The following is a 20628-nucleotide window of genomic DNA, read 5'->3' as shown; positions in this document are numbered from 1 at the left end:
TTATATTAAGTGCTACACAGTATTTACTAGTACTACCAAACAAATTCTTAGCTTAAATAAAGCTTTCATGAGGGAAATCATGCACGTTATTTACTACCATTTAACATTAACATTTTATTGATCATTAATGTGTCATTGTTGACACTGTTAATTTAAACTCTTTCCAGTTATTTAAAATGTCTAATATCTTTATTTGGCAAAAATGCTTGTATATAGTTAGATTTGTAATGAGCAGTTTTGGTTGATTAATGATAATATAATATAAATCCAGCAGACACAGAGGCTACAGGATCAAAAAGTTAATTTCCCACCCTGATGTAAATGCTCTGTGAAAGGTCAGTCATTTGCATAAGCCTGCAAATATAACATCACTGTGTGTGGTATGGCCAGTGGGTCTGTTTTGCATAAGAACTGTTACACGCTTTGAGGGCAAATGCGTCACTGAGTGAGCCAGGGTGCATTCTCCCCGGAGGATAATTCAAGTGTTCTCACCCACCATCAACCTGCAACCTAGGTGTCACGATGGGCATACTCTAGTTAACACCAAGCGGCATGGTTACGTTACAATACCATGTCTTGGTATATGTCAATAAAGAGCAGTGAGTAAGGAGAGTGTAGTAGTTGACGGACTGGAAAAACAAGTTGTCTGTGACATTATCAATGAAGCCTTGAGGTTGGATTTACACTTTCTTCCATTTTTCTCATTTACTGATGCCAAATAATTCAAATCTCATCAATATGGTGGATCATCAGTGCACCTAAGGTGGTGTCAAGTTAAGCACAATGTTAAAAAACAAAACAAAACAAACAACAACAACAGAAAAACCCCCATAACCATCTGTATGCGAAAAAATGCCATGAATAAAAAACAGTCTGTTAAGAACAAAGCTGTGGGGCGCATTCATGTAATCAGTAATCCTTGATTTTATTTGCTTCCTTTTTCATTTCCCTTAAAACGACATTCTCTGTTCTTAAATTTCTGTTCTCACATCGAATGTTTTTGCTTTCGGTCTTGACAGGTTAAAGTGGAGGATCCACTTGGTGCCTACAGGCCACCTAGCAAGTGACTGACAGAGGTTACTTGCTTGGTGTCATGTCAGACCTGCCCTACCAGTACTCCTGTTTTCACAATGGTTGCTGCTTGTAGTTGAAGAACTGCTATTGGCTAGTAAATTTAGGAAAGCATATATGTGTTAAGAAGATGAGTAAATAACGTAAACTGAACTGAAACCCCTACTCCCAAAATGTTCACTTGTCAGCTTGTACGGTTCTACTCAGAGGACCTGAATAACTGACTATACAAGAACTTACATTTTCTTGTTTCTTGTTAATTCTTGTTATTTGTTTTTTCTTAATGTCCATGTAATTCCAACACATTATACATGTTAGAAAATAATTGCTGGAAACATGAAAAGACTGAACTATGTAGTACTAAACTGTGGAATTTGAGCATTTAACTGTTTTTCACCATTTCTGTGTTCAGGATTTTTTGGGCAGGCCTGAAACGATGGCTTAATGACGTAGAGGGGTTACTAGCATGACCGCTCCCCTACTATATAAACACTAGAGCGCACATACTCATAGTTACTACTATTTTTACACCGAGTAGTTTTACAAACATTCATCAGACAATTGGGATTCATGTTGGATATTCCACTGTTACTGGTGAACAGCGCCATTTTCAGTTAACGTGAGCTCTCAAGGAGTTATTTCAAACCCGGCTGAAGTGTCTGTTGAAGGGTGGAGCCACCAGCGGCTTCAGCTTCAGCACCAGGTGTTCGGCCGCAAGGACGGGTAGGGTCAATGGAAGCGGCGCCAGCAGCGACCGACACCAGCTGCAGCCCACAGCTTCAGCTTCAGCACCAGCTGTTTGTCTGGGAGATCTCCGGGCAGAGGAGGAGTATTTGACGGGCAGCACTTCACCAAAAAGCACGGCACGAGAGGTAGTTGCTCCAAGGATGATAGCCACATTGAAGCTACCAAGGACTTTTTGGCAGAGAAGTGAGTAACGTTAAGTGAACTGAACTCCATTGAAAAAACCGACAATTTAACATAACGATGATTTGTGATGGATCGCTTGTTAACTAGTCATTTAAGTTACATTTTTACTGAAATAAGTCCACATTTACCCACAAAATAGGTGCAAAATTAAACCGTGGCTCCTAACAATACTTTATTTTTAAAATATCATCCATGTTGCTTGTCTTACACCTACAAACAATGCCTATTTTTAATTGTGTATTTTTGTACAGGAGTTTGGTACAAGCATTGCTAACTCAGAGGCTGTTCAGTTGGTCCATGCTTTCAGTGCATTCAGCATACACACCCCCAGCGTTTCAGAGCAGAGAAGACTGCTTATTTTTCCACAATTTTGAAGCCTAATTTTAAATACTTGGCATTTTTTTTAATCATTCAAATTTGGCTGGGTAGTGTGACAAACTAAGAACATATTTATTATTGCTTTACACGGAATTTAAGATGTGAAGCAACTTGTGTAACTGGTTTGCAGGCTGCAGATTCTCCACAGCTGTTAACTGTCCGGTAGCTTTTCTTTGCCTTCATCAGCGAGGTCACTGACAACATTACACGTGCAGGTATGTTTTATATCACTAATTATGCAGAACTTCTGCCACTGAAGAAAATAAAACTATGTAGATGACACTACTAAAAAGGACAAGCCAACTGTGTCAGCCTCAAGTGTCTGTTAAGATGACTAGCTGATAGCATGGTGCTTAGCAAGATTTTTGACTTGACACTGAGTGACCTGGCTTCTATAAATCTCTTGTTATGTCCTAACAAATCCCTAACATATTTAGTTTAACATAATAGAAGACGAAAAACAACATCAAATATTTACATTTGTGAAGCTTTTTAAGCATATTTGCTTAAAATATACTTAAATGATTCATCATGGAGGAGTGTTGGCACTCACTATCATAATATCACAAGCAGGGAGACAGAGTCATGTAAACAGAAATATTTAACTAATTTTGTACACTAGTTGTAGCTGACCTTGTGGCCAGAAAGAAGAGTCCAGTACAGAGCTGCTGTTAAAAACAAAACAGCTTCCATGTTTGTACAACATTAGGCTTCCATTACCTTATCTAGTACTCTTCATTTCAATTACACCCAAACTTAAGGGAGATACAGCCTACTGGGTCATAGAGAGCATATACAAGTTGTGGCTCTAGATACTGGAGTTAGACCTTTTAGGCTTATTTTTGACTGTTGTCTATGCAATCAGTTGGCAACAGGCAGAACTGGAGGGCACAAGTGGCATCACATAACCTGCCACAGCCATATGCTGTGTTCAACTGTCCCTCACACTGGACGTTTACTGTCTACTTACTTTAAGTCACTGTGGACTTAGAGCCAACACTGAAGGTTTAAATCCTAATTTTCATTTATTCACTACAGTATATGTGTTGTTTGTTTTGCCCTGTTTCTTCTTTTCCAATGCTTTTAACAATGTTTTGTGCTTAGGGAATGTACAGTAAGTGCTTTTTAGGCTGCTTCCCTGCCATGCATAACAACAAAGTTCCACCTGGCAGGCCCCATTTGTGCAACTGCAACATGCAGCGTCTTATTTGATCAACTGCCAGTTTTCTTTTGGTGCACACAAAAGATACAAAAAAATACTGTTGCCTTATTGTTTGATAACAGGAACGAGATTCTCATGAAGAACTTTGCCCTCACACAGTTACACATCACCTTGGGCTCTGGGTGCTTATTATTTTGTAAAATGTGTAAAACATGTCCTACCTCAGAGCTATGCTGTCCACAAATATACATGGGGCAGGTGCTCTTGGCAAATAGTTTATATAATTTGTAGGGTTCAGGAATGCCACAGTGCCCTGTTGTTATGCAGTTCAGCAGCGATTTGGACTGATGTCTGCCTTGTTTGGGTTAAGGTGATAGCTTAAAGCTTCGTGAGTCTATGTTAATAAAGTGCCAATTTCCAATAGTTTACTACATTCCTAAAATAGCAGCACCATGCCAAGCTTCAGAGGAAGTGCATGCCACACAACACAACAAAAGTAAGTGTTTTCCTTCTTTTGACCGATATAAAGTTCAAATAGCCACGTAAACACAGAATTGATTAAATGCTAAAATTGTAATGTTGCGTAGGTAGGTGTACAGTACGCAGTGCAGAGCAGCATGAGTTTGCATTTATTTCTTTTGACTCAGCTGGGTTCGTTTTTATTTATTATAAATATTAATATAATGATGTTTGGCATGTATTATTTGTAATTTTATTGGATGAGTTTATATTATTTTGTCCAGACAGACACAGTATATATAGTATATATGTACTCTTATAGTCTGACAGAGGCTGCTGTCAGCCTCCCTCTCTCTCTAAAAGAAAATCCCAGTGTGCCTCAGACTCCAGCTGAAGGCTTGAAGCCAAGTCTGCTTCTTGTTTCTGCTCAGAGCGACACATCTAGTAAAAACTGTAGCTCGCTCTTGCCAGCTAATTGGCATCAAAAGGTAGTTCCATCACATGCCTGGAGTGGGAGGTCTCTGTGTGTAAAAAAACAAAGATAAAATTCCAGTTTCAGATGATACTGTGTGCAAAGGGAGGCATCTGGAATGACCCTGCAGTTACTCTGTGGCTAGGCATCAGCGGCTGCTATGAGGCTGGAGGTGGGAATGGCCTCCAGGAAGCTTACAGCTTCGTGTGTGTGTGTTAGTGAGTGATGAATCACCACTTGTGAACTGCCTTAACCACTAAAAAGCAATAAGGTGCACCGAGAGAGTTTAGCAGTTAGGACCCCCGCCTCTGGAACCACATGTACCGCCCCGCTGGCCTGGGATTGAATCCTGCCAGAATCTTCTATATGGTGTGAGTGTCTCTCTCTCTCTCTCCCTCAGACCTCCTGCTGTTTTAATAAGAAAAAGCAAGAAAGCAAGAAAGCCACAAAAAATAAAGTGAGGGTTTATATGTGATAGGGTGTAACACTCACAAGGCCCATGGGGCATTTAAAAGTTTGACCTGCACTCAGGAGACTCAGTTACGTCAAGTCATTTCTGCGTTCCTTCATCACTAGAGAAGAAACACAGAACATCTTAGACCTTACTAATCAACCATCAATCACAAAACATTGGCAATACTATAAGCAAACAAAATTAATCAGAGGAGATATACAATGCAGCAGAGGAAACAGAACAGCATGATAAAAAGGTACAAATAATGTGACCATTTTCCCAGGATTTTACTTGAATCATTCAGACCAACCCTACAGGAATGGATAGATACAAAATGCCTTTTTAAGACATCTTGATGAGATCTCACCTCAAAGTCAACACTCAACAATCATTGAGATGATCCAACAAGCTGCAGTGTGTACCTTTTCTAAGCAACAGAGCCGGAGCTTAACACTGACAGTCCCACAGTGCAAATAAAACTGTAGAGTGGGTCAACATACTGAGTGCTCTAAGCAGAAACCTGTCATGTGAGCTGGACAGCCTGAAGAGCAGAGGACTGAAAGATAAATCCTGTACAGTACATAATTATTATTATCCAATAGTTTGGATTATGATCAAATATCTGGAAAAGAAATGACATTACCATCAGCTGTAGCTGTACTTCATTGCTGATAAGCTAATGCTAACAAGCTAAACTAAAATGGTGACCATGCTAAACATTATTCCTTCTTAACATCAGGCAAGTTTGCATTGTCATTATGAACCATGTTAGCATGCTGATGTAAGCGTTTATCTCAAAACACCACTGTGACTAAATACAGACTCGCACACCTGCTGGCATGGCTGTAGACTCAGATTTGTTTTCACACTAGACCTACAGGGTGAAACAATTTCCCTCTACAGTCTATGTCAAAATAAAAAAAACAAAAATCCTCAACAGTAAGTTATCAGTTAGGAGAGCATAGTCCTTTCTGTAAATATACACTAGTAAACAAGAATGTAACATCAGCTACCTATTCTAAAAAACACGATATACAGCCATTATGAATATATGCTTGCAGAAATGATGTGATTTAACTGATTTGTAGTCTAGTATTGTACAGGACTGTGCTGCTGCTGTGTATGTGGTGTCCTTTTGTCCTTGTGCCAGATGCCAGGATGTGGTGTACAACTCATTAGGATGCCAACGCGTCTCTGCACCAGCGTTAAGATTTTTCACTTGGTGATTTTAAAGCCTGACGACCCTGTTTTGATAAGCCACGGGACTCCTAAGGTAGCTGTGTCTGCAGCAGTGTAGGAATAAGGGTAATACAGCATAGCAAGTAATGGTGCACAAACAGCGACAGCTATTGCCTCAATGAGTCATCAATCAGTGAGGGAATCCTGCTCCCACCTTTTGACTGGGAACAACCTTCATTAGCAGCCAAGTGTGTGTGTCTACTGTATATGTGCGTGCATGTATTTTAACTACACCTCAGTGTCTGCATGTGTAGGCATCTATCTTGTCTTTCTGTCGATGTGTAGGCGTCTATTTTGTCTTTCTGTTTTATGTGTGTGTCTGTAAGCCTGTGTGCCTGTCAGTTTTTTTTTTTAACATGTGCATGTGTGTGCATGTGCATGTGTGTATGCGTGCACGCAATGGGGGAGGTCTGTTTTTTTTTTTTTTTTTCCCCGTCAGCGTCGTCTTTGTTGTTGTTGTTGTTGTTTATGCTGTACGCTGGCACAGGAAGAGAGCGGCACAGTGATAATCATAATAACACTCGGGAATAAAAGGAGGGAAGAGAGATGAAGGAAACAGGAGGAGGAGGAGATGAGGAAGATGATGAAGAGGAGGAGAAGGGGGTAGAGAAGGAGGATGAGGGGAGCAGCTGGTTTTGTTACTCTGGTGCCCACACACATCACTGCAGGAGCTATCAGAATGTAGCCTCCCGCAATTCCCTCTGTATGGGTGGGGGTGTGTATGTGTGTGTGTGTGTGTGTGTGTGTGTAACAGCGTTCAGTACCAAGCTGTAAGTATTGCCAAGGGGATGAGGGCATATTTCAGGTCACAAACTAGCTACAGATTTAATTTGGAGAAGAACAACTTGATTATGTTCTCTCAGGCAAAAACGTCTCAGGGAAATGTAACTGGGATGACACACAGGTGAACACACATATCAGCGCAGGGATGTAATTACACACGCAATTCAACATCCAGCGCTGTGTGCATGTTTGGTAGACCTTTTATCCACGTATACTTTCACACCGGCGGTTTAGTATGAATCTGAGAGCAGTTTACTTAAAAACTGTGGTAATATGGACTCTATTTCTGAACCTGGGTGCGGACCAAAACTTCACTGGTACAGGAAGAAAATTCTCCTGCTCGTGTCACGATATCATCATTAGTGACACTTGGCAAGAAAATTAAAGCTTGAAATGTTTCACTGACAAATGAGCAGAGAATAAAATTCAAGGCTGACTTGATAACATTTTTTTCCTTTTAGGGTTGTGAAAGAGAAGTGCTTGTTTTTCACCTCATTAAAGGTGCATAAGGGTGGTTGTGCTCTCTGTGGTTGTGTTGTATAATTTGTTGTGTTCTTGTAATTCATATGAAAGAAAACTAGCAGGGTGAGTGGGAGGGCAAACAACTCAACTGTGGTCCAGACTCAAACAAACAAATCCAGTATTACCGGAATTTTTATAAGAGTAAAATGTCATTTTCTTTGATAGTTGATATTTCATTTTATTTGAAACCAACTACAGTTATTTTCATTATTGATTAATCTGTCGAATCTCGATTAATTTTTTGGTCTATAAAAGCCAAAGGTGACGTCCTCAAATGTCTTCTTTTGTCCTGAACAACAGTCCATAACCAAAAGATATTTAGTTTACAATCATAGAAGACTATTTTTTTTTAAAAATTGAGAACCTGCAGTCAAAGAATTTGGAATTAATTTCTTGAAAAATGACTCAAAACGATTGGTGATTAATTTTCAGTTGATCGGCTGATTGATTGCCAGTCTATTTGAAACATCATAAATAATAATTACTTCATAAGATGCTCCAACCTTTAAAGAAAATACCAAACTGTGAATTTCATGATTTAAAGCTGGAGTGCAGGACTTTTGTCTCCCCCTTCTGGCAGTGAGAGTAATTACAAAAACACTGTCGACACGTGCTTATGTCATAGGCTCAGCCGTAGCCTACTGCGTTGCTACTGTTGCAACTATAAAACCGTGGTGCAGTGTTTCCCTTATAATTGTACAGGTCTGGCGGGCTGCCAGGCCAACGAAGACCCCCACCAGGTCAAAAAAAGATTTTTTTGATGCCAAAAATAACGCCAAATATCCATTCATTCAGAAATCAATAGCATTTAAGCAAGAGAGCGAGCAGCAGAAAAGTGACAGTGAATGCGAGCGGAGCAGAGGTAAAGATTAGCAGTAAGTTGTCAATCTGGTAGTAAATATAGAGTACAGGCTACAGTGTGTCAGTTAATAAATGCTGCAGCTTCTCAGGACAAAGAAAGTCACGTATATTGTTTCCCCAACTGCTGGAAAAGTGAAGGGGGAAGCTCCAAAGTTAGCAACAATGGGTTAGCCAAACCTGATGATGCTAAAAAGAGAACAGAGAAATGTGTGGCCGCTGAGTCTCCTGAGTTTTGTTCAGTGCATCCAGAAAACAGTTTAACCCCCCCCCCCCAAACAGTTTTGTATTTTATGTTTTTGGAAGTTTGGTGACAGCGTTCCTGCTGACAGATGTGCTCTTTGACCTTCTATTGTCCTGAAGTCGGCTGGTTCAGTGCAGCAACACACACACACACTCAGAAAACAGGAAGCATGCTCAGACTGAAGCTCACTTTCACAAACAATTTGGTCAAAGACAGAATCATTATTGGCAACTTCCTATCATCCTGTTTTTGTTGCTGCTGAACACAAATGAACTTTACTGATAGCTTTAACCTAACTTTAATTGTAGTCTTGACCTGGCTGCCTCAAAGAGAAACAATGCTTTCTAATGTCTTTTGATTATCATTCAGCCTGATTAATCTATTGGCAATCCTTTACAAACCAGAACCAGCACACAGTCCATACTGACTGGCAAGCAGAACGTAGCATAAAAGTATATTCAGTACAAATCTTTCAGCCTCTCAAGCTGTTACAGTCTATTAATTAACATCCTTCCTTCTTAAAATGTTTTTTATCTCACGGCTTTTTCTTAACTGATGGAATCTGTTATTGTTTTTAATTACTTTATCTTGTTTCATCTCTTATGTTTTGGATATTATTTACTTCTTATTCTTTGTTTTTACTGTAACTTGTTAAGTAATGTTTAAGGTTAAGGTATTATTATTATTATTACATAACCTAACCAAACATGGGTCCATTCTTTTGTCCCCTTTATTTACTGTAAACATGTCATTTTTGTAATGTTAAACATAAATTATCCACCACAAATCCACAAGAAAACAGAGAAGAAAAAAAAAGGTATTATTTAACTCTGTCTGTCCTACAAACACATTTCAGTCATCACTCCAACACCTACCCGCTGCAGACTACCACTCACTCCAACAGTCCCAGCACAGTTGCTTTACTAGCACCAGAGTGGTTACATCTCATCACAAACTACATGTGTGTTTTGTTTGGCAGCCAAATAATGGATGCCAAGGTTGCCTAGAGTTTGACAGAATCAATCCTCGCATGTGTCCAATAACAGCCATGTGCCCCTGCAAAGTGCAACACTTGCTCGCTCAAAGGCATGTGACTGTTGTCTATTGACTTCCCCTGTCTAATTCTTGGCGGAGCCTCTCAGATTTGAACCAGCAACCCTCTGGTCACAAACACACCTCCTCAACCTCGAGGCTACGACTGCCCCAATAAATATTCCTCATAATGTCCAAATAAAAATGTGATAAGGATGATCTTTATCATTGCCCGAGGGGAGATAAAGTCAGCAGCAGAGAAAAAGGTAATAAATGACAAATAAAATCTGACATTACAGGATGAATGTCTCTTTGATGCAAATGCAAGGTTTCTCCATAATTGATAAAGTAGAATTTACAGATTGTAGACCAGTGAGTGATATAAAGCCTACAGATTTACAGACGTGATCAATAATTCTCAGGCTTGTGCAGACAAAATGCACAGTAACCGTATGTGTTGATAACTACAGACAGATTAATATATGGCTACCAGTTATATAACATAATTCTATTTATGCAAATGAAGACTAAATCATCCCAGTGACAAGGGATTTCTGAGCAAAAGATCTTGAATAACATAAGACCACTCAACAGGACAAATTATGTTGTCCATTGACACAGAGACACATACACACTGCCCTCTGCTGGAAACTACAGATGCTAAAAACAGGAACACTACTGTAGGTTTATCTTTTCTATTCTGTTTGTTCTGTGGTTCCATTTTTAGAAAAATGCCTTCAGCAGAGTAGTAAGATTTTGTTCTACATCTTTTCATCTTTTCAAATATTAAGTATAGTGTACAGCATAAAGAAACACAGACAGGTGACTTCAATCTCAATGGAGCTTTGACTAATCTTGGATCGGTCAGATACAAAAATTTGCAGAGCATAGAAGTGGCATTAAATTGAAGATAGTGGCCATGTCCTTTGACATCCAGCTTCCCTTACATATTTTCCTCCTGCAGTGTGGCACGCAGGTCTGATGGCCTCTACACACACATGCACACCCTCTACAGGAAATGTTTGTTGTCTTTACATTTCCAAAAGCCCTTATGGGGAAGCAATGCTGACACAGACACTTTTAACTTTCAAGTGAGTGAGTGAAATGGTCAAATCAGCAACGTGGATCATCGTGCCCCCCCCTGCCCTCACTGTAAATCACAATCTCTTACAAGAGCACCTGGATAAAATACTAATTTAACATTCATGATGGTGGTGTCTGCTTCTGTCTGCTGAGTTTGTGTTTGAATTCACATTTAATTAATTTAACATTAATCAGTTGGCTGATTAATCAGGCCAGTATCTGGCATTTTGAGATAATCGGCAGGTCAAAACCTTGTATATGGCTGGAATGTGAGGAATTTAATTTGAAACGGACACAGAAGCGGCGACTTTCGGCCAACCAATGGTGTACCTTCACTCAGTCACATGGCAATTGGCTGACCAATGGCGCACCTTCATCAGTCGGTCAGTCAGGGACGTTGGCGTTTATAGGGCTGGCCCTCCTGACACATCTGCAGGCAGCCTTGTTGGTGTGGCTGCTGTGGAACAACATTGTTGACCCCTTGCGTCAAGTTCGCCACTCCACGGGCAGATGTTGTGTTAAATAAATGTTCATTGGGACGAAACATAAAGAAATGCTGCCGGGTGCTACTGTGTGCACTAACATTGTTTATTTATTTATGTCATTTTACAAATTTTCAAGATGTTGCTATCTGATGATAAATGCGGTTGTTAAGTGCTCTAAAACTTTATTTTTCATATTTATTGGTGTTTTTCTTTTTTTCTAGTCAAACAGTGCACTACTTGAGTCATGACAATATTAATTTGAACAAAAACTGTGTAACAGCCTTGTGGACAGCAGCAATTGTTGGGTTGGTTCATATTTCACTTTATCCATAATAAAATGTCAAAATTATTGTAGATTAATAGTCATGGTAAATCCAATAATACTGTATGTGGTACTTACTTTATCTGATGTGTGCTTAAATAATTAATTTTGAAATCACTACCCATCTCTTTTGTGGAAAATTATAATTTCCTGATGTTCGTCATTCAGAATCCAGTCTACAGAAGTGTTTCATTTTATCAGCCAAGACTAAAGGCTGCTACTTTGTGCTATTAATATTTCTGCATGAGTGCATGTCACTATTATCAAAATAGATTAAGCCATCTCATTTTGAAAAGAAGCCTCTCTCTTTGCTTGTGTAGACCTGCTTTTGAGAGAAAAAAAAAAAAGTCTCTCTGCTGAATGCTTTAAAATTCTGTGCACCTACAGAACACATTAAACCACTGCAATAAACTGCGAAGGGCACCTTGTTGTATTGTGCTCCAAGCAGGAAGACAGCAAAGACACAGTTAGTGGACAAACACAGGGTGGGATTTCCTCTCCTCCTGACTGACTCCTGCCTTACATTGTCCGTTTTCAGATGCTGGCCAAGTGCAGCTTGCCAAGGAGAATAACAAAATGCGTCTGTCATGAAACCGCACACAAACAAACACGCACGCACAGACATATTCAAACAAAATGCATGCAGTCCCACTCACGCACACACTCTGGATATGGTCCCAAATGATTTAGCACTGCACCGGTATCATTAACTTATGTTTCCCTCGTGATTATTTATACATTCATTCTTACTATTTTTACACTTATGACTCACTCAAGTCTGTGGAAAAAAACATTCCAAAAAAAAAAAAAAGGTTGAATGTATGTGTCTGGAAAATTGTCTGACAATGCTGCCTTACAGTAAGCACCAATAAATATTAAAAATAAATCCAAGTTCCTGCAATATTCTCCCAAATTATTGTTACAGGACCCCCCAGGAAGGATAGAGATTTGCTGATCAATAGACTAGGTTTAACAGGGCTAAATTAATTAAATTGACTAAATCTCAATGTAAAGATTGACAGTAGGTCCTAGCTTCTGTCAGGTTCCTAAATAAAGCTCAGATTTAACCTACGCTAGATGTTGGCCTGCAAATATCCAAATCAAGAGTAAAATAAGTCAATCTTACAATATGAAATGCATTTTCAGAGAGAATCCACATGTTTTAACCCTGAGTCTCATGACAGTTTAATCAGTGTGTGTAAACTAGCAAGTAATCATAGTGAAGTGTATTGTCACTGGGATGTAAAATTTTCAACTTTTCCTTGAAGAATCAATGGACGTCTGTCTTTGTGGAGCAAGAGGTAGAGATAATTTAAATTACATTTTTGTACACAGGTTTGCACAAAAATATTTTTCTATCAACAAGCTCACTGTTCATTAAGCGGCTGATTTTCTTTTATCCTGGTGACATCATAAATTTAAGGGTAATTTCTCCTGTTGCAATAGACTGGTGCCTGATTTTCTTTATGAAAAAGTTGACAATCCCTTTTAAGGCCAAGGTGACCTGAGTTGACACCTCATGATACTTGCTCTTCAGATCATTTATGTCTATGTCTTATGTACTGCAGCACATCAACCAAGACAAAATACTTGTACTGAATTAGTCACACTTGGATGAACAGAACAATAGGTTTGTATGATACTGCCAAATAATTTCATAATAATTTAACTGAATATGCAGTTATAATATAGAGAAAATGGCAGTACATATACAGACAAATGTGTCAAAACAAACATGCATGAAGTGATATTCCTACATTATCAAATGACTGCAATGTGAAAATTCAGCTGTGAACCCAGTGAAAATTAACACCTAATTCCACAGCTTTGTGCAGCTGTTAGCCTCTTTTAGCTCACTGTTACACACAGACTTTATGGTTAAGTCACACCACTCTTGATAATCCTCCAACATAAAACAATTGTTGTAGTTTCCAGAAAGAAAGCTCAGACGAAATGAGTGTATGCTACCTGGCTGGTATGAAAGAGGAGCATCTTGCAAACCAAAGGCCAATTCATGCTTTCCGCGTCTGCATGGCTGCGAGGGTGCACGCTGGTGTGCGTGACATAAATAAAGAGCCAGATATTGTTCTCAGGAGTCGGTGGATACCAGCAGACAGAATACTGGATTTAACACAAGACTCCAATAGGATACCGTTGCTCTTTTTCTGCTGGATGTCTAGGTGGGCAATTATTTGTGAACACATTATCCATGAAAAATGAATAATCTAATATTATATTATATCTGTGTTTCTGTGAATTTGTTTTAATCCCTTGAGGTCAAAAATGACTTAATGTAGCTTTACGATAAGTTTGTTTTGGCTTAAAATTTAAAAAAGTTTAAAACAATATTAATATGAAAACAACAGGTTTAGGTGTCTAGGTTTCATATAAATTCTGTTTGTTTGGTTATCTTTTGTTCGTCTAACTCTGCAGTAATTTATAAGCCAGAAATTGGATAGCCATTACGCTGATAAAATAACAGGTTACAAATGTTGCAAAAAGTATGAGTGAAGTAAATCCTATTGTATTTTAGTCTGATGTTAGCGGTTGCTGTAGCTAGAAGAAAGTGATTCATTTCATTAAGGTGATTCATTGTTTAGGTCCTTTATCAAGTATAAATGCCAAATATTTGCTCATAACAGCTTTAAATGTGAGCTGATGCTGGCTCTTCTTTGTTTTCATTTCATTGTAAACTGATTACATTTTCATTTCTGGACTCAGACAGCAAAACAATTAATTGACATGACTTAGAGCTTTGATAACTTGTAATGAGGATTTATCATTATTTTGGACAATTTATAGACTGAAGTAGATTAATGAGCTGAGAAATAATAAAGATGAAACAAGAATGAAAAAGTATCCAGATGTTTTACATTTTACGTAAAAAAAAATCCTGTTGTCCTTATACTGTACCATGTTTTTCTATTAAGCCAATACCAGTTTAACACAAACAAACGGTTGTACTTATTCAACTTGGCAAGTAAAGTGCTTCAAAAAGGTGACTGAAGGAGCTGGAAGTGAAGTAACTGTCCACAGTCGCTGTATCGGAGCTGATTGATTAATGGCTTTACCAGTAGCTACTTGATTTCACTGCAGTCCTGCCAGACAGCAGTTAATGAATGACACTTAACAAACAATTAACACTGTGAACCAAATTCCCATGCGTCCATGAACACACCACTGACACTGCTGTTTAAGGCTGACAGAGGAGGGAGAGAAGGGGAGGTCCTGGGGCCTGTTTCACAAATGATTTGTCACTCACAAATAAGTAAATTTGCAATTCCTAGAGTCCTCTCGCATGCACATGCAAGTATGGTGCTTCTTCTGATTAGTGTTGAAATGAACATGACCCGAGATGATCTCAAGTTGCAAGTCGCTGCTCGCGAATTGCAAATTTGGTGAAACATGTCCCTGGTAGACAGTACAGCAAAACACTGTAGATGTACTCTGAACATTTTTACATAATATTTGCTCCAAAAAAACAAACAAAAAACAAACAAATTATTAAAAGCTGAATATATTGGAAGACCTAGGGTTAGCTACTGACTAATATCCAATTGTGATTTCTGGATAGAAAAATACTTTTGGACAGATACATTATTTTATTTTTAAAGTAGATTTTGTGAATCTTTATTATCTTAGTTTGGAATAGAAGGTCGTCTTTAACTCAGTGGATTGTGCAGACTGCTAATATTGGCTTAAAAAGTTCAACTAACAATGTATCATTAAAAATAATGGTAAAGGCTGTCTGATCGATTGTGTAATTGATCAAAATTACTAGTACCTTACCTCTAATGTTGGCAGATTCCAAACAACTGTGTAGTGTAAATATGTGTATTCAACCATGTATTAAGTCCTACCCTTAATACAGAGGACGCTATAACTTTAATAATATCTCTCGCTCTGTTAGGTCTCTGCAGGCATTGTTGCAAGTTAATGAACTTCTTTATGGCGATACTGGATTTGCAGGATTATTGCATCAATGTGATGAAGTACCTTTATTTTTCATTGACAAACTCACTGAATTAGCCATAAATTGATGATTCCCATTTGGTAATTTTATCCATAATAGTTTCTCAAAATTCCAGAGAAAAATCCTATCACAGAGGTTTTTCTTCTATAGTTGAAACACTGACTATTTGCCCTTTTTTTCACATATTCAGAAGTCAGAGTATCTGCACACAAGTCAGGTCTTTGTACCAGGGGAACTGATAAAAAGTATTGATATACAGTATACACTGTAATAATTGTTAGATTTTAAAATACTGTACAGTTGTGCATCCTGTACAGAATATCAGCTGTCACCGAATTCAATTTAAAAATATAAATCAACCATAAAACACCTATATAGTCTGACACTACATGGTTTTTCTTAACGTGTAAAGTACAGTACTAACAGGGTGTATTCCCCGAGTAGGTCAACATGGCGTTAACAGCGTCAGAGATAGAGGCTTGACTCTCACTGGAACAAAACAACATGTATGCACTCTCAAGTCCACGAGGAGCTCAGGATGAAAGTGCCAGCCAAATGGCACATAAAAAAAAAGAGCTAATCCTAGTTCAGACAGGCAGTTACACAATACACACTGGATGATGTGAGGGAAAAAAGTGCTTGTTGGAGAAAATTCAAGGTCACAGGTAAACAGAATTCTTTTAAACAAGGCTGTGAACTTTGCAAGTATTCAGCACTATAAAGCTTAAGACTCAGTTCTACAAAAGACCAATTAAAATTACAAGATAAGGCAAAGGAAGGTTCAAAAGGTTAATACTGTGTCTTTCTATGAACTGTTTTTATACAAGTATGATGTACGAAATGAGTAGAAAAAGACAAAAAAGACTTAAGTATGAAGGAAAAGTATTCTGTGATTCCCCCCCCCCCCCCCCCTCCCAAATCCTGTTTCTGATCATTTACATTTTTACATTTCTTCACTTTCATGCTTATTAGATTACTACTACACTGTACATCTATTACATCATAAATGTTGCATCAGCGCTACATCACAAGTCACAATGTCCTTCTGCTTAGGGATATTTGGAACTGCACTAATGCTTTTGAACATATTTACACTATTTTTTCTGTGGTAGGGCAACAACAACTAAGGATTATAGGATTGATTAAGCTGTAAATTTGATTGATCAAATATTTGTTCGGTCAATAAAATGTGAGTACATTGTGAAAAATCCTGATCACAGTTTCCTAGAGCCCAAAGTTACATATTTAAACTGCTTGTTTTGTCTGACCAACAGTCAATAAATCCAAGGATATTAAATTCATCATGTAAGACAAAGAAAAGCAGCAAATCCTCACATTTGAGAAGCTGCAACCAGCAAATGTTTTACATTTTTCACTTGAAAACTGATTATCAGAACAGTATATTCATTTTTTGTCAATGGACTTATCAATTTGACCTAAAGATTATCGTTTGGTACTTTTACTTTTTACTTTGTTTTTTCTGATTTTCTGTACCTACCTCTTTGACCCGTTTGATCCCTGAATTGTATCTTCTCTTCCAACATCTCTCTACTAATTTAACTAAACTGTCATAAATACAGTATTTTTGTCACTGTATCTGTAGCTTTGGCCATTGCAGTGAAATCTAGGAGGTAAAGCATTTTCTCCAGTTGCATGTAGCGCTGCAGCAAAAATGCCAAATATTTGCTAGCTTCTCCAAATGAGGATTTTTTTGTCTTCTGTGAAGATAAACTGTATCTCTTTGGGTTTTGGACTTATGGTCGGACAAAACAAGACATGTGAATGCATCAACTTGGGCTGTGGGAAAATATGAAGAGCATTTTTCACTGTTCTCTGACATTTCATAGACAAAACGACTACTGTAATTGATTCATCACAAAAGAATCTTACCAGATTAATCTATGATGAAAATAGTTGCAGCCCTAGTTGCATGTTCTCTGTAAATACACTGTAAGACCCAGAACAATGTTGGAAAGCATGAAGCTTTCAAGATGCCACATTTCACTGTTTGTTCAATTTAAAGCTGCTTGTTTACATGTGTGTTGGCACTGATGACACTGTTTATTCTGCTTGTATGCTCAACATTTTTCTTCTATCCATATATAATTAGTTCTGATGTATTCCTCGCATATCTGCCAAATACCATGGCATGTCTTGGGATGCAATATTTTAAGACTTATATGTGAATCCACTACAGGGTATGCAAGAAAGAGCATTTTATTTTGTATTTTGTCTCTCTAATCTAATATCTGATACAGTGCTAGGGCTGCAACTACAGTTGTTTTCATTATCGATTAATCTGATCATTTTCTTGATTATTTGATTAGTTGTTTGGTTGATAAAATGTCAAAATATTGTGGAAAAATATCAATCACACCCAAGGTGACGTTCTCAAATGTCTTGTTTTGTCCCGACCAACAGTCTACAACCCAAAGGTATTCAGTTTACTGTCACAGAAGCCTGAAGAAACCAGAAAAGAGAAACTGAACCCAGAGAATTTGGACATTTGGACATTTCTTCTTCAACGATGATCAAAATAATTAACAATTACATTTCTGTCAATAGACTATTCTCATAACTGACTAATCATTGCAAACCTACACAGTTTCCAAACGCCCAAAATGCAACCTAAATTGTCTTGTTTTGCTCCGCCAAACGATTCACAACCCAAAAATATGCAGTTTATTATCACAGAGGACAAAAGAAACCAGAAAAAAACCCCACATTTAAGAGGCTCAAACCAAGATTTCTAGGTTTTGTTCTTGAAGATCCCCTCCAGACATGTTTTATAAACAATGATAAAATGATTTATAAAAATACTCTGTTTTGATGAATAATTTGTGTCTGATATTGTTTTTCCACAAAAAAGTTCAGTTAACTAGTTAAAAATTCTGAAAATTGCATCTTCTCCTTCTCCCTTATTTAAAAAATATACAATCTATGACTGTGCAAATATATTTTAGTATAGTTTATAGGATACAGTTTAACTGCTGGACACAAGATGCCTCCTACTTCACTGAGAAGTTTCCACATCATACTGGTCTGGACCACGATTGGCTCCAAACTACCTGTGATGCCACAGATCATGCAGGTAGGTACGCACCTTAAGGTCAGAGCACAGAGAAACTTTCCCCCCTTCAGCAGATCAATGTGAAAACAGCCTTCTAGTGTCAAAACCTGCACATACATCATCCTGCACAGTGAAGCTATAACGTCTAAGTCAAGTAACAAGATAGAAAAAACACATTTTTAAGTGGAGGGGGACTTTAAAAATCACTCAAAACGATTAATCAATTATCAAAACAGTCGCCAGTTACTTTTCTCTCATAGTAAACTCTGAATTCTCAGGTTTGTATTGTGCAGCTGGTGTCCTATGCCCACTTTAAATACTAAATTACTGTAACAGCTGACAAATAGTAACCAGTCAAAACTACATGATGGAGGCTGTTACTCAGGGATGAAGTCTTGTTCCCACACTGTCTAATTTTCCTTTTAAGTAAATTAGCCCTCCTGTGGTGCAGTTTGTGTGTCCCATTTAATTAAGGAGTCTGTCTCTTTTCTCTCCATTTCTCTCCATCACACACAGGCTGCAGTTTAACAAGCTAACACTGTAAGTTAGCAACTGTCAACTCTTAGCTAACACACCTCTTGTTGTAGATGACAAGTAGCTAGTCAGTAACTTAAGAGTAGTTTGCATTACTAAATTATTTTAGACGGAGTTGAGAAAACCTAAAAAAAAATGCATACCTGTCACGGCTGTATACCTGTGCAAGAAAAACCGTTAGCAGGCAGTTATAAAATGCATCTTACCTCCAGTAAATCGATTCACCGACAAGCCGGTCACCTCTCCATCGTCCTTAACGGTTTTCATACTGTTCCCGGTTTCCAAATAACGTCGAAATATCTTCTCTCACCGGGTTTTCCGTTTTCTTTTTTTTGGTCCAAAAGTACAAAAAGACGTGTGTCGACTTAGTTTTTTTCAGTGGCTACATTTAAAAAAAAAAAAAAAAAAAAAAAAGTAACGACGGTGTCATGAAGTAATCAACGGTCATCACCAGGTGTGGATGACAGCACGCGCCCGCCGAGCGCCTGAACCAGCAACGACCCCGCCCACCGCTGCAGGCGCGAGACAGCTCGGTTCATTTGTTGGGACTGTCACAGATGATCCGACATGACAACGACAAGAGAAGCTCAGCTAGTAGTTATTAGTTTCATGTCCGAGAGAGAGAGAAACGCTGCATCTGAGCAGGTGTTACACCGTGTTTGGTCACCAATCAGATTATGTGACCTGCAGTGTAGGAAGTACTCACTGTACTGCATTTAAAATCCTACTTACAGTATTGAAGTAAAAGTATTAATCACTTAAGTAAATTTAGCTGATAAAACCTCTATACTTTTACTTAAGTAGGATTTTAAATGTAGGATTTTTCTTGTTTTTACATTTTGGTATTGATACTTTTACTTAAGTAAAGGATCTGAGTACTACTACTTCCAACACTGCAGGTCACAGAATCTGATGGGTCACCAAATGCAGTGTAACACCTGCTCAGATGCAGTAATATACTGCAGCAGTCATATATAAAAGTACAGTACATATAGGTCTACTGTAGATAAACATACAGCCAAATTCACCAAATTCAAAACATATGATTGAAACCTTATTGGCAAGTCTTTTAATATACAGACTAATTAGAAAATAGTTAAAAAAACGACTAACTTTATCTTAAAGGTAAAGCTTGTAAACTCTCTCTCTCTATATATAAATATATATACTGCATATGTTGTATATTTCTAGACTCTGACACACACACATTTTATAAATTCTTACTTATTACAATATATTTGTGAACGTAGTTGATGTTGATTCTGATGTATGGCATTATGAATGTAATGTATTGTTCTGTGGCTTTTGTATTGCTGTTTTTTTCTATGTACTTTATTGAATTATTAATTATTTTGGGATGTTTATCACCCTGAGGTTAACCACACCTGCCATCATAGAGCTTGTCAGTCTATTGGTGTGCATGATAAGCATAAAGATGTGGTTTCCATTTTTTAAACATTCTAACCTGACAAAGATCCAATTATTATCAAAATGTTGTAATTATTAAACTAAACTGTTGGAGTAGATGTGCAGGCGTTACCTTTTTTCATCTATGCT

General features: G+C 38.0%; 1 protein-coding gene across 4 annotated transcripts in view; it reads right to left on the bottom strand.

The window, feature by feature from the left end:
• The window catches only part of slc4a11 (solute carrier family 4 member 11), a 126315-nt gene extending 106618 nt beyond the window's left edge, over positions 1-19697 (bottom strand). Inside the window, exons 1-2 of one of the 4 annotated variants that reach the window (XM_042388104.1) lie at positions 19278-19697; positions 4965-5044 (exon numbers count right to left, since the gene is read on the bottom strand). In XM_042388104.1, the coding sequence (XP_042244038.1) occupies positions 4965-4973 (9 nt within the window). In that variant the 5' untranslated portion in view covers positions 4974-5044; positions 19278-19697. The remainder of the gene's footprint in view (positions 1-4964; positions 5045-19277) is intronic. The other 3 variants (XM_042388101.1, XM_042388105.1, XM_042388107.1) reach the window with 3 other exon arrangements.
• Positions 19698-20628: the final 931 nt, after the last annotated feature.

This window comes from Thunnus maccoyii, chromosome 16 (genome assembly GCF_910596095.1).
Source record: "Thunnus maccoyii chromosome 16, fThuMac1.1, whole genome shotgun sequence".
Classification (NCBI taxonomy): domain Eukaryota; kingdom Metazoa; phylum Chordata; class Actinopteri; order Scombriformes; family Scombridae; genus Thunnus; species Thunnus maccoyii.
Note: the sequence above shows the minus strand (reverse complement) of the source record. Positions and strands in the feature narration are given on the sequence as shown.